This window comes from Bactrocera oleae, chromosome 5 (genome assembly GCF_042242935.1).
Source record: "Bactrocera oleae isolate idBacOlea1 chromosome 5, idBacOlea1, whole genome shotgun sequence".
Taxonomy (NCBI): Eukaryota; Metazoa; Arthropoda; class Insecta; order Diptera; family Tephritidae; genus Bactrocera; species Bactrocera oleae.
Genome location: NC_091539.1, coordinates 49138003 through 49153091, shown reverse-complemented (window position 1 = coordinate 49153091; position 15089 = coordinate 49138003). Strand labels below are relative to the sequence as shown.

The 15089-nt window shown below is 33.1% G+C and overlaps 1 protein-coding gene across 1 annotated transcript in view; it reads right to left on the bottom strand.

The window, feature by feature from the left end:
• Window positions 1-15089, bottom strand: part of Scgdelta (sarcoglycan delta) — a 45976-nt gene that overhangs the window by 16329 nt on the left and 14558 nt on the right. Inside the window, exons 2-4 of the mRNA XM_036366305.2 lie at window positions 7868-7998; window positions 3152-4223; window positions 2694-2814 (exon numbers count right to left, since the gene is read on the bottom strand). Coding sequence (XP_036222198.2) covers window positions 2694-2814; window positions 3152-4223; window positions 7868-7998 — 1324 coding nt within the window. The remainder of the gene's footprint in view (window positions 1-2693; window positions 2815-3151; window positions 4224-7867; window positions 7999-15089) is intronic.

Below are 15089 nucleotides of genomic sequence, written 5' to 3'. Positions count from 1 at the left end.
AAAGAAATTAATTTCTAAAGCAATTTTCCTTTATAAGATTGAGAAATCACAAATGCTGAGCTTTGAACAAATAAATATATCATCGGTGGGAGGTGCTACTTATGTGCATAAATACAACGAGAGCCAACAAATAATAATATAATACCATAAACGTAAGATGACAAACAACTAATTTCTTAGAAGTAAATCTTTAAATTCTGCATGAAGCGTGCGTAAGAAGAAATTTGTTGTTGGCCATAGGTTTTTAGGCGCCACATAATCTTAGCATTTGTAAATTTATGCAAACTGAATATTAATAGGGACATCACCATAATAAATTACGTGCGCAAATATCTTATCGCGCCGTGACGTTATCAGACAAACATTATCCGACTAAATGTTTACGCATTTGTAGATTTATTCATACGCTTATTAATGCATATTCATATGCCCAAATGTGCAAGAGTATGTGCGTTAGTGCGGTGTGTCATGCTGGCGGCATACAAATTGCCGCAAATCGCAGACAAACAAATTTGCATGTCATTGGAAACACACACACACACACACACTTATAATTGTGCACTTGTGGGCATAATATGGATATAAACATATATATGTATATACATAGTGTTGGAAAAAATAATAGAAACAACACGAACTGCTGTACTTAAACACATTATTAATTAGGTACAAAAATTAATCGCGAAGTCCTCTACACCGCTGTAGAATGTAAATTATTATAAAATATTTAAAAACAACGAAAAATGGAAAATTTTAAATTAATGCTACTATACTGCTTTGTTAAAAAGGTGTTCTGCCAATCCTAACTCCTGAAATCCTCTCCTTTTCGTTAAGTTATCTCAAAAATACCAGAAATAAAAAAATTAACTTGTGTATTACATAATTATTTCATTTTATAAACCCGAAAATTTTAATTAGAAACAATTTTTAAACTTTTAATCTAAAATATATACTTTTAATATAAAACAAAAGTTTTAAATTTCAAAAATGGATTAAAAATTGATCCGATTAAAAATCAGATTAAAAGATATAACTATTTAATAATGCAATTGGAATTTTGGAAAATTTTCGATTTTGGGATTAAAAGACCAGAAAATACTGCCTTCGATCCTAAACACTTCATAAAAACTTGTAGAGATATTATACTATGGCGATGCTTTTCTCCTCAGGAGGGTCCGATAATGGCTCCAAGGCCAAAAAATAATGAAATAGATTGTCCTGCCCAATGCCCTGACCTAAATTCGATAGCACATTTGTGGGGAATGTTAAAAAAGATCGATTGGTGGCTTTAAGCCAAAAAATAAGGAAAAACTCTGTAGAAAAGTTAAATCCGATTATGCCACTGACCCTCTAAATTGCGCCAGTATGGTGAATATGATACCTCGTCGGTTCTTTACGGTCTTAAAAACTAAAGGTTGTACACCCAAATATTAATTAAATAAGTATTTTAATAGGTCGATGCGAAAAATACTGTGTTTTTAAATATGAATTGTTTTGTTTCTATTATTTTTTCAAAGCGCAAAAAAAAATTGTTTGTTAATAGAAAATTAAAAATAAAAAATATTTTTGTTCCTTACAATTAGAGTTGCTTGGTATTTAAAATTTGTACACATAGTTTGTAATATCCAGAAGTATTCATTGGAGATCCCATAAAGTGTATATATAAATGATCAGCATGACGAGCTGAGTCCATTTAGCCATGTCCGTCTGTCTGCCTGTGCATATATATACGCGAACTAGTCTCTCAGGTTTTGAGATATTGATTAGAAACTTTGTTCACGTCCTTTTCTCCTCAAGAAGCTGGTCTTCTGTCGGAACCGCCGATATCAGATTACTACAGCATATAGCTGCCATATAAAATGTACGATAAAAATATAATCCTTCTGGGAAAAACTTTTTTATTTGATAAAACATCTTCACAAAATTTGGCATAGATAATTTTACAAAGCATGGCCAAAATCTTCGAATAAATTTTTCAGATCGGACCACTATAGCATATATAATATGTAGCAGTAATATAAACTAACGGTTCACAATCTCGATTAAGATATTTTTATACTATTTCATGTTATAAGAAATGCACTTGTGAATGGGTATTTTAAGTTCGATACAGCCGAAGTTAAGGTATTTGCTTGTTTATTTCCAAAACTGAAAACCATCATAAAAGCAGCATTTTATGATGACATCTCAGCCACTGAAGCAGCCGGAACAGAGCATGCAGCTACAGAGCATTCTTATAAATGACATAAATAACGTGTGCATGCGTTGGTTGATCATTTCAAACATTGTACTGAGTTCAATACAACATATTTAAAAAAAAAATACTTTTATAGATAATATTGTTTGCTTTGTATATTCTATATTCATAAAGTTCGGTTATTTTTCGGACATACCTTGTACATAGGTTAAGAACAAAAATTAAAAAAAATATTACTTTAGCGCTGTACTTGTACGAAATATTTGCAGACAACAGATGCAAGCAGCTTGTTTCTGTTATTTTTTCCAACACTGTAAATATATATATGTAGGTAATAACTCTGATATAAGTAGGTACCACATATGTACCTGCAATTCATCGTACGTTTGTGTGTTTGTGCCTACATTTAGCACCCTCTAGCATATTGCATGCCTTTGAAACACACACTTACATACAAATATACATGTATGTACATATATATAAAACGCACACTCACCTATCGCTATCGGCTGACCATGCCTGGAGCGTATTGTCGATGCACGCAGCATATCCATTATGAGCGCCTGACCGGTGAGCTGAATACCGCCTGGCACTATCTTCAGCTGGCCCATGCCGTCCTGCAATGATGATAAGACAGAAAACCATTGAAGGTCAATTAACAACAATTGTGCTGGTTAATGAGGCAAATATGCAAAGTGATTTATGCATACACACACACGCACGCACACACACACTGCTGCATAATACCACATGCCTGATGTCAACTGGTCGATTCAATCCGATCGGAGTGGAATTCAACCGTACCGGTGTGTGGCAACAATCACCTTTGAGCCGAAATATGTGGCATGAGCATATAAGCATAATTCGTTGCAAGCAACAGCAGAGCGTGTATGTATGTATGTATGTGAGTGTGTGAGTGTGTGAGTGTGTTTGGCGTATGTTTGGCTTACTCACCGTCGTGAATTCCATCACTTTCAGTATCCACAATGTCAACACCAGATTTGTGATGATGAGCAGCATTAGCAGCACAAGCAGGCCGTAGAGGCATTTCTTGCGCCAACCCACCAGCTCCAAATGTGCACCCAAACTGTCCATGAGCGCGCTGTTTTCTTTGTGTAGTGTATTGCTGTTGTTGTTGTTATTATTGTTGTTGCTGCTGCTGTGATTACTGTTATTGCCACTGCCACTCGCACTGCTACTGCCGCCAGCGGCGCCTGCGGTCATTCTCTTTGGCAGCGCGTGTTGTTGCAGTGCTGGCTGTCGTTGCTGTTGTTGTTGATGTTGCTGTGGCGACTGTTTCACCTTGGCTGTGGCACGTTGCCGCTTGTTGTGACCGTTGAGCGGCGCTTTGCCTGTGTGGCTGCCCACTAGATCGAGATTGTCAGCTGCATATGCAGTTCGCGGTGTTGTTGTGGTTGTTGCGATGCGTGGCAAGGTGCGATTGCGCGGTGTACGTATGCTGGTTGTTGGCTTTGTTGTGGTTGTTGTATTGTTGTGCGCACCAACAACACCGCTGCTGCCAATTGCTAAAATATCGTCAACCGTTATTGCTTTTGTCGCGTTTGTTGCTTTTGTTGTTGCTGCCACACCTATACCATTCAATATAATCGACGTGGTAACTGTTGCTGTATGTTGCACATTGCCATTCTCAGCACTGTTGCGATTAGGTGATTTTGATTTCGGCTGCGGCACTTCGGTTGCCAGTGAATTATTAATTACCGTTGCTGCCACTGTTTGATTGCCACCACAGTTATTGTTATTGTTGTGGAATTGATGTTCGAACTGTTGTTGTTGTTGTTGTTGCTTCTGTGTTTGCTGTTGCTTTTTGCGCTTAAATGTTGCAGTCGGCGATGTGAATTGAAAAGTTGTCGCGCTTTCTAATTGTAATTCAGTTGCAGCAGCGTCGCTTTGTTGCTTTTGTATTAAATCTGTCGTTTGCTGTGAATGAATAGGATTGCACGCTTTAGCACAATGATTAGCTGTTGGTATTGTTGTTGTGCTTAGTGGCGCAAAGCCATTCTGTTTGCTGCGTTTTTCGGTTAAGTTAGTAGATGGAAAATCATGAGTCATGGAGATGGTGGTATGAGTGGCAGGTGGATGTTGCATGCCCGGGATATATGTGATGTGAAATGCGTTGAAATTATTGTACATAATGTCAGGGTCATTATGACAATGTGGCGGTATTTAGTTGGCATAGAGCAGCGATGATTTGGTTGAAAGTGTTTTTATGGCGCCAATAATCATGGGAAATATAAATAATGATATTGATATTGTTTTTAATTTATAATGAAAGGAGACTTAGTATACACAATAAAGGTAGTGTGATCATGATATGACAGATTATAAACGAATTATACAATAATCATAACTAAATGTAAAGCGGCACCCTAATTGTTGAATGCTGCTGATATGTAGTTGCCAGTATACTTGCTTAGGATACCAATACAAGCTTTTGCTTTGAGGAAGGCTATAGAAGCCGGTCTATTTAAAAACGCAGCTAGCAATTCTGAGTTTACATTTTTGGAGAGCATTTGGAAAGAATTTCAAACTCCAAATTTACATCTGGATTTTGGCGACTTAGTTTTCTGCGTAAGGTAGACGATATTCTATCGTAAAGTACAATTTGATATTAAGTAAGTATATGAAAGTCTGGAGGACCTAGTTCTCGTTTATAGAAAACTAAAATTTTGTAAGAAATTAATTATTTTCTAAATAATTCACGCTTAGGTTGGGAATCTTACCGGATGCCAGAGGGTGTGAATAGAAAATTGACGCTTTATAGACTTTTTGTATCTGATTGCAGGAGTTCTAGATTCTGGTTTCACAAAGGACTGTATATATGTAGTAGTTTAAGGATTTTTAAGTTTTGTTACTCTTCATTAGTCGTACCCGACAACAACTTGGTATATCCAAACATTTATAAATGGTAAAGTTATTTGAGTGTTGCCACAGTTAACAATATAACTGATGAATATATTTATGTAGCAATGTATACTACTTATATTAGTTGTCAGAAAGATTTTTTTATTTATTGACATAAGTTAAAGTAAATCAATTACTTAATCATCAAATAATGACAAAAAATTTTTAAAAGTCAATTTCTATTTTAGCTTAGCTGTGGGCCCCTTTTTCATCTAACAACGTTGATATTTATATACTATACTATATGAGCACATTAAAAAGGACTGCATATCCATATAGGAAGTGGCGTTTTTTCTAATCCGAGATATAACATTGAAATATATAGACGACAGAAATAAAACTATTGAATCATTTAACGAATCGCCGTATAACAATAAATGACTTATGTTCGGTAGGTGACGGGCCCAAGCTCGTGCCAAGATATAGCTCAAATTTGTATCATTTTGAAAATAAAGTTTGAATTCAATACAGAACCCTCTATATAAAAGGAAAAAAATACATTTATTTATAAAACTCGGTATATTATTATTACTAACCGAAAAATTAAGCCAAGCTCAAATTGAGTTAACCAAAGCCAGATTAATTTCTTTGATACCTAGCCGTAAGAGAGTTATTTTTAACGCAAATTAAGTGTAAGATATCAGAAATTATTTTGAAAGTTTATAATTTCTGAGTTATGATTTTATGCTGCTTCAAAGCTGTAATTGTTTTTAAATCCTTAAATACCATATTTAAAATTTAAATAGTGACATTAAGTTAGCTATATTGGATAAGCGGATACTATTTTTAAGATTATGCAATTTATATATGTATTTAAATTTTGAAAGTATTCTTCTCCACTAATATAGACATTTGACATTTATGTTCTGGCCATTGCTAAGAAAAATTAACAAGCACCGACCAAAAGTAATTATAGTTTCCAATAAACGAGTACATACATACATACATACATATATATGAATTTAAAATAGTTCAATTTTGTTTTTATTTATTATGTTTACTAATGTGTTGGTAGCACTTAAAAATTTTATCACATTTGCAAATGGGAAAAATGTGCCTAGAATGTGGCATTTTTACGACGTTTTTATATATTTTGTCAATTCGGGTTGACGCTTAATTTGCCAGACAAATAATAGATGGTAAAGTTTTTTCGTTGACTTATGAAATAACAATTTGACAAATTACAAACAAAAGTAAAAATTGGGAATTCGCTTTGGAATATTGCCTACTTGTGTCTTTATTAATTTTGTTATTATTTTCGAAGTACAGTGGGAATGTATAACTTATATAAGGTTTTTAAATCTATTTGGGAAATCTTCAACTGCCAATACTTTTTGGTATTCGTTTTACCGGAGACAAGGTACAAAAAACTCGGGAATATTTATTCCGAATCGATTAATGTATTAATATCCTTTTTAGTAAAATATCCAATGATTTTCTAGCCGTGTTTGCTGATGGGCTAACAGTGGTCATAGAAAGTTCACAAAAGATGTTTTACAGGGCTACTGAAAGATAATTGTTCGCAGCATAATGATTTTTAGTATTTCAAGGCTTCTGTGTCAAATGAACGCTTTCCAAAAATTATAAAACTTATTTAAAGAAAGTATTGACGATACGCAAGTTAAATTTTCAAAGCCACTGTAAACGATACTGCTCTAATACAGGTATGAAAATGTTTTGAGTATGCTGTTAACAAATTATGTTAAATTTTAAAAGCGAACCGGCAGATGGCAGTTGACAAGTGCTTAAGGGTTATATCCACTTGCAAGTCAGAGAAACAAAATGAGTAAAATTTTTTAAAGGGACATTTTTTTTTATAAATAAATAAAAATAATGTCCATTTACAGAATTTAGTGTACTTAAATAATCGGCGATTCATTTTGAAGAATTTTAGATTTGCTTGATATTTTAGCCGATCTCCAGGAGACCTTCGATTTTTAAATTAAACTTATTTTAAACCCAAAACAAAAAAAAGTTATTATAACTATTCAGGACTAGTCACAAAATGGTGGCTTCCCAAAATAAAAATAAAAAATTTTATACCTCAAAGTGGCTTAAAAAATCGAAATTATTATCCAAAATCTTATTCCTTCGATCATTACCTGACAAGTATATCATAAAAGGTCGTGTAATGAAATTCAAGTCGATCGGTCTAACTGTTCGGAAAAGTATTCTTCACCCATTTTGAAAACAGTGTTTCGAGAAATACGCATTTAAAGTGGTGAGAGCCAATTACACTAAGTTAAAAAATTCTCACAAACACGGTCCTATTTCCGCAACATTTGCCGGATCAACTTCAAATATTTGGAGCATGTTTTCAGATATATAGTATGTACGTTCGATAAGTAAGCAAATTTAATTTTTTCAAAATCACAAGTGGATATAGATATAGAAAATGTTGGATTGAGAGTATAAGGTAGTCAAAACCGACAACTGAGCGAAGTCTTCTAAATGAAACATGCATTCTTAATAATCGGTTTGGGCATCATGATTCAATAATACAAGAAAATTAGCTTAAATTTTCACTCAAATCGCAACTTTCTTTTCGCTTATAGAAACATCAAGAAAGCAACACAGCTAATTTAGACAGATTTGCAAATCTTAACGGAAACTTATTGTTTTTACGCCAACGACACATCCTTACATTATTGAATCTTGTTTGGGTATGGATATATTATATTTTTAAATTAGACACTGTAAATATTTTTAAGTCTTTTTTACACAGAAAATATACTGTAAACTACTAACCGTGAGATTGTCTCTTGTGTTGGCCCCGAGTGGCTTATCAACAGTCTCGCGTCAACGTCCTCGTGTATTGCATATGTTTGCGTAGGTGAGGTAGACATTAAGTGGCAACCATTGGTGGTTGTTGAGCTCAGCTGTAATTAAAAAAATTAAAATAAATGTCAGTCAACAAAGATATATATGGAAAAGCTAAGAAAATAATATATTAGACGAACTGCTTGACTTGTTGAACAAAACTAGTATTATATGGAGATAAATATTTTTTTCCACTCCGTACTCTGAAAAATTTTTTGATAAACACTTCTACGAAAGGCTCTCTAAATGTGAGCTCCTAATAGTAATGCGAAAGTCTTCCGAGCAACGGTTTTCAATTAATTTGTTTTAATATGTAGCATAAATGAATAGTAGATGCAAAAAATATAATATATTTTATCTGAATATATTTTATATTTTTAAATAATATTCCACACTTACTATTCCACTTTTATAATTTAAAAATGGTATTGAAATAATTTTCGATACATATGTAGTTCAGAGCAATTATTTTTCTTTCAAATGAAACCAGTAGTGCAGTTAAATATAAAAAATTGAACAAAAATTAATCAAACGGTTACGCGTGCCATCAGTCAAATAATCAATTTCGTAAATGTTAAAAAAAATTAATTGGCTTTTTACCGTAAACTATTAACTATTTATATTATTACTGAGTAAATAAGAACTATGAATGGATATTCATAAAAATTAACTTTTGACCGCAAGATTTTTTAATTTTTATTTACTTTCTATAAATCAACACATATTTACGTGTTTGCATGTGAATTCAATAGATTTGTAAAGAAATTATACGGCAGCTATCGCAATTTTTTTGACCTAGAAATTAGCGCATTTACGGTGAATGCGTATGATCGTGCTGCTATTCGCAAGCAAAAGCTTTTCAAAAAAATACTGAATTGCACAAATTTTAATTGAATGTAAATAGAATGGATATGTGTGCACATATACATACATACCTACGGAATATGAATTGGAAAAAATTTTAAGTAGATTTGTATTTGAGCGCGTCATAGATAATATACCTATAGATAAGTAGAGATGGCCATTTGATTATAATATTAAATTAAAATAATTACATGCAAGTTTTTCTAAGATTTAAAGTATTTGTTCAAAAAGACTTCACTCTTACATACAAAAAGCATGAAAAGAAAAATATCCAGGTTTTAAGAAACTAAAGGGCGTTCAACGGGCCAGCAACCATATAATTTAATGTCATTTTGTACAGGAAGGTTACTTTTAGACTCAGCGAAGCTCGGTATCTAAATGAACTTGTGCCTGAACACTCCGGAATCCTGGCACGCTTTGATTTCATAACGGAACATTTGGATCATAGAGTCACCGAACCAAGCTTTGGCGATCTTTTCTCTGCCACCATACCTGCAAGGGAGATGTGGGTAAGAGCTAGCCGCTGAAGAAGAGGGACGATGAGCTTATTTACGGATGAGCAAATGCTTTGGTAAAGGTTGATGTAGTAGTCTATTGTTAAACTATCTATCAATATGAGTTTTAAGCTTTGTACTAATGTAGCCTTTTTCAAGCTGAGGTTCGCACAACAGCATCGGGTAACTTCTGGATAAGGCTAGGTCAGATACCAGGTCATAACGGATAAGCTGGTATCTGTAAAGCTTATGAGTTGATAAGAAAAGGCAACTCACTACCAGTTACCGCTATTACAGGCATGTATTTGGATATACCCTCATAAAAAAACCAGAGGCTTACCTTGTCAGACTATTGAATTCTACAGAAAAGGGAATGCAGAACGAGTTGAAGTTCCGCATATCTCTGAAATTTTATTTTGATGTTATCCTTCACATTTAAACAGAGCAAATGTTTCCCAATATTTTCTGATATTTTCTGATATTTCATGTATTCTTTTAAACATCCTTGAAATTAAAAAAAAATTAAAGATTATTAAAAAGAAAAAAATGCCGAGGAACCACAAAAATCGTTTCGTCCAAACACAAGCAAGTTAGCGCCCTTCCCTCTTCACAACAAACAAACCTCGTATTCTACAAAACAAGAGCTGCTGCGTGTGAACTCGGTCTTACACTACAAAAAGGAACCACTAATAGCACGAAATGTAACAGAAATGAGTCAGTTTGGAACTAGTGCATTTCCTTCCGTGTTATTATATAAGCAAGCTTTTCAGTATTTAAACAGTTATTGCAGAAGCGCGAAAACATTATTATAAATAAATAAACACGGCATGCAACAGCTTGTAGCAATGGAAAATGAAATAAAATGCGCTGCTGCATTTTTGGCATATTTCCTTTTAAATTTTTTCGTCAGCTATATAGTTCAGCGCTTTCAATTACTTACGTACATACAGTATGCATATGATGTTACGTGTAGTTTTTGCAACTTACATATTTATATGGTGTTACACACCTCAGGTACGCATATATATATATACAAGCCGTGTTTTCAACTGTGTAATTGAATTTGGTGTTGCAAGTTCAGAAAAATTTCGCGCTCGTTTTATTACACACCTGCAAGCTATTTGTGTTGCAAGTGTGAACTTTCTAGTTTTTTATGCAAATTGACAGCAGTGTGCATGTGTGGCATGTCAATGGCATGCATTTAATTGTAGTAATATATGCCAAATATGTATATTTATGTATGAATTAATATACAGTAACACTGTTGCATATAGCCAGTGGCATGCAACACCTCAACATGTTAGCCATGCAAATGTATGCAACGCTATGCCACGTCGTGTAGCCTTCATCAGCATCATGTTGCACACAGACGCACATTTAACTCGTATGCACTTACGCGGATTGTTGCACGTCAAAAGTGCCAGCCACTGAGTGGGAGTGTCGACATTCACACTCAATTACTGTAAACAAGGCGAAAAAGTGTAAGGCGAAACAGGCGGAAATTTTTTCTGTTGAAATTATATTTTTGCTGAGACTCTGTTCTGACAGGGCAACTTTTGCTTAAATTTTATTCCAAATATTTATACCCTTAACTTTGTCACAAAGTTTGTAATATCCAGCCGGTATCGGATCGGTATCGGACTACTATAGCATATAACTGTCCTAGAAACTGAACGATAACAATCAAGTAATTGTATGGAAAACTTTTTGGTTGCGAAGATATCTTTATGAAATTCGGCATGTTCTATTTTCCAGAACAACGGTACTATCTCCGAAAATATTATTAAGATCAGACCCATATAGCATATAGCTGCCATATAAACTGACCGATCAAAATGAAGTGCTTGTATGGAAAAGTTTTTTATTTGACGAAATATTTTCACGAAATTTGGGATGGATTAGTGTCCAAAGCAACGGTACAATCTGCGAGAAAATTGTTCAAATCGAACTAACATAGCATATTGCTACCGTACGAACTGATCGATTGAAATCAAGATAAAGTTCTTTTTACACCCTTTTATTTTATAAGGATGATACTTTTAAGCTTATAAAATAATATAAAAAAGTATTTAAAAAATTTTCCTGAAGCGAGCTGCGATGCGCAAAACAGTTTCCTACAATTACATAACATTTCTATGCCTGAACACGGTCTTATGCACATGTCTAAATATGTACCATATTCATGTATATGTGAACATGCAATATAATATGCTTAACAGCGGGTTGTCGGCTAGTATGTTGTGCGTTCGTTGCGTCGGCGACGTGTGTGCGGCTTTGAGAGGAAAATTAAAAATATATATGGCATATATGAATTGTTACATATTTTTGTGCCAAAATTGAGTGAACACAGCCGCCGAAAAGGCAAATCGAAGAATAAAACAGCAGCAACAAAGCAAATTGAATTGCAAAAAAAAATAATAATTAATGACAACAACGTGGCGCAACAATAAGATTAAAAAAGTTCTAAAAATATCGTAATTTGTAAAATATTTATACAATGATGATACAACAACCAAAAGGCTAGTTTTGACATAGAGTGTGCATGTATGAATAGGTAATGAATGCATGACGAAAGGCTCAACTGCCTCTTCCTCTTTATATGCTCTATATTATAGCGCTTGTTTTTATACTTGCGGTGTTTCTGCTTTTTATTACTTTGCTATTACTTTTTGTTATTGTTTGGTAGCATTTGTATACTTTTCTTTTAATGTTATGACTAATAATGTGGTTTTTGGTTAGGGATGTTAACACATTGCGTATGATATACGATTATTTGAGAAAATATGTTTTGATTACGAATAAATAAATTTATAAATAGAATGTAAAGATAGATTTTGAAGATTTTTGTTTGATGGAAAGAAGTAAATTTTTGTAAATGGTAAAGTAAAAACGAATTATTCGTTCGAAGATAAAAAATAATCAGAGACCGTAATCATTATAAGTTCTATTTTAAAGGTCACGTAATAAGGATTATACGAGATGTGTTCAAAGGAAAAGGTGAATTTTGAATTTTTTTGAAAAGTACTTATTAATTCATCAATATAAGTTTTGTCCACTTGAAAGTAATCCTCCTTGAATATAATATATTTGTGCTAATGCTTTTTCCAATCCTCGAAGCACTTCTGCAATGCGTTTTTCGGTATTGCCATCAGCTATTTCTTCGATTCTGACTTGATCTCATCAATTGTGGCCAAACACTTTCCTTTCATTGGTTTCTTCAGTTTTGGGAAAAGGAAATTCTCCTTTTTCTTTGAACACACCTCGTTTAGGGAGACTATTCACAGTATGCAGAAAAGAAACGGATATGCAGTCCATATAGTTTTTGGCTGAATATTTTAAAAGTATTGCTCAAATATGCCCACATACTAAATAAAAATTTCACCTAGATGTGTAACTCATAATCAATGTGCGCTTGTGATAAACTTGTATTTTATTTTTGGCCTTTTGGTAATTTTTGTAAATATTGGTTTATTAGTTAAATGAGTGAGTTGTAGACAATATGGACTTATCTTAATATTAAAAACAAAAATTATGGCTCGTGAATTATTTGTATTTTTTAAGGATAAAGAATGAATAGATATATAAGTCATTTGAACTAGTTTCAAAAATATCCAGACATTGAAATTATTTACCGATTTTCTTAGTTTTCGACAAAAAACAGAAGCCGAAAAACGAATGGGATTTTCAGAAAAGTCGATTTATATAACGCCGATAAAAATAAATTCTCTCATCAAATATTTGTTACATGCGGGCAGCGCACACTTACACATTTGTAAATCAGCTGGAATTTTTGCATTTTTATCGCATGTCAATCGCATGCCACTTTATCTGCGAACAATTTGCCTTTATTTGTTATCTGGTCAATATAATGCTCACATGCTTATGCACTGTCATACATACTGATATGCATGAGCGAACACTTTTTTTTAGCTTTCATTCACTGGCAGACAGCGTTGTATTTGTAGTAACACCAACAAAATGCTGTCTAAAATAATTGTTCTTGCCTCTGCCTCATACACTCTCTCTCCCAACTGCATTTTTGTATTTTTTATATTTTTATTTTTTTCAATTTAAGTTATGCTCTTATTCTCGTAGCAAATTATTTGACTTCAGCTTTTTCGCTTTTGACCGTTCACTTGTCTGTGTGGATGACCACAAAAATGGCAAAAAATAATCATTACTACTTCGTTCATTTATAGTGTCTGTGTTATTTCTGTGTATTTAGACACATTTTGGTATTAACTAGAGTTGTGCAGAAGAGATATCAAAAGTAGTGGAGCATTTGACGCTCATTCGCAAAAAAAATTAAATATACATTAGGGTGGGTAAACAATGAAACGAATATAATCGCTTGGTACTCTGAAAATATGGTTCTGAGATACCTCTAAGAAAGTCTCTCCAAGTATGAGATCTTTATTGTTATGGGAAGGTTCTCCGTCTTACAGTTTTTATTTTTTTCTTATTATCAGATAGAAAAATTCAAAACTCGCTGCCAACTACTCCAAAACATATCTCGTTCTATAGATTTTTTAGAAAATTTAATTCTCTGAAAATTGACTGCAAGCAGTAGGTTTACGAAAAAATCGTAAGAGCCCTTTTTTGACACCCAAAAATATTATATGGCTGTACTTACAAATTTTTCGTGTTTCTGTCACCTAAATTTTGTTAACTTTATTATTTATTATTATTTAATTTTTTTTTTTATATTAAAAATTATAATATTTTTTATGAGGGATTTGAAAAATTTATTTTCGATACCCAGAAATACTCGCTTTTCGCCAACACTAGTATGAATATATACATACTCACAATAGCACACATACATACCCACATACCAGTATTTACTCCACGGCTTAACTGTGGTTTTTGTGGTCGCTTTTTTAACATTTGATATTTATAAAACAGTGTTTTTCATTTTTTTTGCTTTTTCATTTTTTTAATTACTCTCTGCTTTTGCGTTCGCTCACTGCATTAGCAATAAATATAAATATTAAAATTTTCATTAATTAAGCGAGTTAATTTAAAATATTTGTCTGTAAGAATAATGCATAAAACTGAGAGGCCAATGGTTTGGAGCACCACTAAAAGTATACCTAGGATGGTATAGATCTGCAGAGGTACATATATTTTACATGGAGTAACTTCACAAATACGAAAAGATCAGGAAAATCTATAGTTAACTTTTAGCTAGTTTTCAAGAAAGCGGTACTTTTTTTAGTTTATCCAAATAGTTAAGTACTGTCTATAAAATATCGAGTTGTGTTAATTTAAGTGCTTATATCCACCTGCAAGTCAGAAAAGACGCAGTTTGTGTAAATTTTTTTGGAAGACGCATTATATATAGTAAAAAAATGTACATTTATAGAGTTCAGTGTACTTTAATAATCTGCTATTTGTTCTGAAAATTTTAGGATTCCCTTGATACCATAGAGGTTTCCAAGAGGATCTCCAAATGAGGTGTTTGGAGATGAGGAAGATTTTTCTGCCTAAAATTATCTTCAAATCCAAAAACCAAAAAAGGTTATTTTTACTATAGACGACTACAGGCAATTATTGAAGGACCCAACATCGAGATTAATTAAATAAAATTGAATTTTAAATCTCAAATTTCGGAATAAAAAAATTTGCAACCCTCATAACAAGTCACTAATGCAAAATGACAGTTCACTTAAAGTGACTGACAGCTGACTATATTTGCATATGTTTTAAGTTTGTCATTATTTGATTTAGATTTTCCGCTTATCTCTACGGTAAGGGCCTTAAGCCGAATATAAATTAAAACAAGAAAAAAC